The 3,517-nt window shown below is 55.0% G+C and overlaps 2 protein-coding genes across 2 annotated transcripts in view; one reads left to right on the forward strand and one right to left on the reverse strand.

Moving 5' to 3' along the window:
- DBNL (drebrin-like) overlaps positions 1-353 on the forward strand; it is a 50,209-nt gene extending 49,856 nt beyond the window's left edge. The window contains 1 exon segment of the mRNA XM_009883457.1: positions 214-353. Within this exon segment, the coding sequence (XP_009881759.1) occupies positions 214-353 (140 nt within the window).
- Positions 354-1,356: 1,003 nt separating this feature from the next.
- Positions 1,357-3,517, reverse strand: part of CAPG (capping protein (actin filament), gelsolin-like) — a 5,785-nt gene continuing 3,624 nt past the window's right edge. The window contains exon 10 of the mRNA XM_009883458.1: positions 1,357-1,446. Within this exon, the coding sequence (XP_009881760.1) occupies positions 1,357-1,446 (90 nt within the window). The remainder of the gene's footprint in view (positions 1,447-3,517) is intronic.

Below are 3,517 nucleotides of genomic sequence, written 5' to 3' on the forward strand. Positions count from 1 at the left end.
GGCCGGGGCTTGGAGCAACCTGGGCTGGGGGGAGGTGTCCCTGCCCAGGGCAGGGGGTGGCACTGGATGGTCTTCAAAGTCTCTTCCAACCCAAACCACTCTGTGATTCTCCCCGCCCCTGCCTCCCTGTTTTACCCAGATATTCCCATATCTGTAACTGACTGACCCAATCTGTTGGTTTTTAACCCCCTCCCTCCTTCTGTCTCGTTCCAGCCGATGACACCGAGATCTCATTTGACCCAGAGAACATCATCACCAACATCGAGATGATCGACGAGGGCTGGTGGCGTGGCTACGGTCCCGATGGCCACTTCGGCATGTTCCCTGCTAATTACGTGGAACTGATAGAGTAAGGGGGCTGGCGGGGCCCAGAGCCGCTCCGTCCCCCCCGGCAGCACTTGGCTCCTGCCTCATTCTTCCAAAAATGTGGCTTTTATTTCTTTTTTTTTTTTCTTCTTTTTTTTTTTTTCTTCTTCTTCTCCAAGCGAAGTGCCATTGCCCTGCTCCCCCGGCGGCGGGGCTGACCCAGGCGCTGCTCTCCTCTGCCCTCTCCCGTCCCCCCACCCCGTCGCCGGTCGGGATGAAGGGTCATCCCATCTCCCCCCCAGACTCCGCTTTGGAGCGTGAATTCTTTGTCAGGGCTGAAGGAGGGGATGACAAATCCCTTACGGGGCATTTTCAGGGAACAAGTTGCCTCTCTTTCTTCTCTTCCCTCCCTGCACCACCCAAAAGCACAAAAAAAATCCCAAGCAAACAAACAAAAAGACCCCTAACCAGCAAATGCACACATATGGCTGAGGCTATGCATTAATGGCCAGATGGAAATGAACCAGATATCATTAATCAGAGTTGTAATAATCAGGTGTGTATATCTAGTAAAGATAAAAGTATTTGCACTGCTGAAAGAGATGACTTTTATTCCTTTGGCAGAATTTCCAGTAAGTTCAAAGCTTTTTCTTAGACTAGGTGATAGATCAGTATCTTTTTAAAAAAAAAAAAAAAGATTAATAGTATATTTCTCCATATTAAGTTAACAGCTTTCAGTATCTGTGATTCATGATGATATTTTAATTCCAATTAAGTCAATTCAGATTTACAATAGGCAGTGGAAAGAAGGAACAAACAAAATATGGCTCAGTTCTGTTCTTTCATAGTTCTGTTGCCATTTATTCACCTTTTTACTATTTACATTTTCTTTTGGAGGTGGAATGTAGGTGAAAAATATTTTTATTAAGAGCTAGCATTGGAGTAATTCTTTAGCGCTGAACAGACTCTCAGTGAATAGAGTTGACTATAACCATTGACGAGAAACCCTGCATGAGCACAGTTGCTAACTATACGTTAATTTTCAGACAGCTATAAATCTGTGATATTCTGCCTGGATTTGGCATTACCAGTCATGTTGAAGAACCATGCAGAATGCGTTCTGGAGGAATCCAGAACTCTCTGAAAACAGAGAGAATAAAGAAATCAGATCTACATCCTCATGACTGTACTGTGTGAATTGCTCAAGTTACCTCTCTCTCATTTTCTTACCAGTCTGTAAAATTGAGTGGATTATAACTCCCTGCTGCACATGAAATTGCAATACTTAACAGTGGGGGTTTGGGGACACTGAGGACATCAGGAACTTGTGGAGATAGCGGGGGGGTGGGGACACTGGGGACATGTGGACATGGAGACTGCAGGGCCACGGGGATGAGGGGACCTTGGAGGCACAGGGACACTAGATTTGGGGACATGAGGGATTTGGGGACGTGAGGACACTGGGGTTGTGGGGACACTGGGGACCCAGGGCTGGCAGCCAGGCTGGTGCTACGGGCCATCTCCCACCCATGTTGGTGCTGGGTGCTCACGCAAGGACTGGGACTCCCCGGTCACTTTGGCACCCACGGGTGCCCCCAGCCCCTGGGGACACCGTACGGCAGCGGGCATCACCCCGTGGGGCAGAGGCCTGGTGCACTCATGACGCAGGTGGCCCCGCAGGATGCCATGGGGGTGCCATCACGCTGGGGCGCTGGGGACATCTTGCCACCCCCACCGCCCCCGTCTGCCATAGCCCTGCCCTGCCTGTGTCCCCTCCGGTCCCCAGCCCTGCCCGTGTCCCCCCTGTCCCCAGGGCTGGCACCGCACCCAGAGCAGCGAGACGCAGGGCTCGCCATCGTCCCTTTATTCGCCAGTAGCTGATGGGGCAGAGAGGTGGCACAGTGTGGGCAAGAGGGTGATGTGGGCATGGGGACAGGATAGGCATGGAGATGATGGGGTATAGAGGTGGCACAGCATGGGCACGGAGGTGGTGTGGGCATGTGGATGGCATGGGCGAGAAGATGATGGAGCAGAGAGGTGGCACAGGTTGTGCATGTAGATGTGGGCACAGAGGCAGGGTGGGCATGGCATGGGCAAGCAGATGCTGTGGGCATGGGGACAGCATGGGTGTGGTGTGGGCATGGAGATGGTGTGGGCATGGGGACAGTGTGGGCATGGTGTGGGTATGGAGATGGTGTGGGCATAGAGATGGTGTGGGCATGGGGACAGTGTGGGCATGGTGTGGGTATGGAGATGCTGGGGCACAGATGGCACAGCGTGGGCATGGAGATGTTGTGGGCACAGAGGTAGGGTGGGCATGGCATGGGCAAGCAGATACTCGGGCATGGGGACAGCATGGGTGTGATGTGGGCATGGAGACGATGGCACACCGAGGTGGCACAGCTTGGACATGGAGGTGGTGTGGTCACAGAGGGAGGGTGGGCATGGCACGGGCAAGCAGATGCTGTGGGCAAGGGGACAGCATGGGCATGGCACGGGCATGGAGATGATGGGGCAGAGAGGTGTCACAGCTTGAGTAGGGTGTGCTGTGGGCATGGGGACAACACAGGCATGGCATGGGCAAGCAGATAATGTGGGCATGGGGACAGCGTGGGCATGGTGTGGGCACAGAGATGGAGCCGGCACAGAGGCAGGGTGGGCATGCTGTGGGTGGGAAGATGCTGTGGGCATGGGGACAGCATGGGCATGGCGTGGGCACGGAGATGATGGGGCAGAGAGGTGGCACAGTGTGGGTAGAGGGTGGCATGGGTATGAGCAGAAAGATGGTGAAGGCCTGGAGATGGCAGAGGTCCGGTAGCAGTGAGGGTGGGGAGACAGTGTTGGCCCAGAGTTAGTGTGGGCATGGCACGGGCTTGGGGGTGGCACAGGGGTGGGAATGATGTGGGGCAGGCAAAGGCATGGGAATGGCACCAGGATGGGGATGGCATGGGCTTGGGGACAGCATGAGATGGGGATGGCAATGACGTGGGCGTGGGGTGGGGAAAGGCACAGGGGTGGCATGGGGATGGCATGGGGATGGTACGGGGTTGGCATGGGGATGGCACAGGGATGGGGATGACATGGGGTGGGACGGGCAAAGGCATGGGGATGGGGATGGCACCAGGATGGGGATGGCACCGGGATGACTCGGTCACGGGGACAAGGCGCAGGTGTCTGCAGGGAGCTGGCCCAGCCAGCACAAGCCCGGTGA

This window comes from Charadrius vociferus, unplaced genomic scaffold (assembly GCF_000708025.1).
Source record: "Charadrius vociferus isolate BGI_N301 unplaced genomic scaffold, ASM70802v2 scaffold1084, whole genome shotgun sequence".
NCBI lineage: Eukaryota > Metazoa > Chordata > Aves > Charadriiformes > Charadriidae > Charadrius > Charadrius vociferus.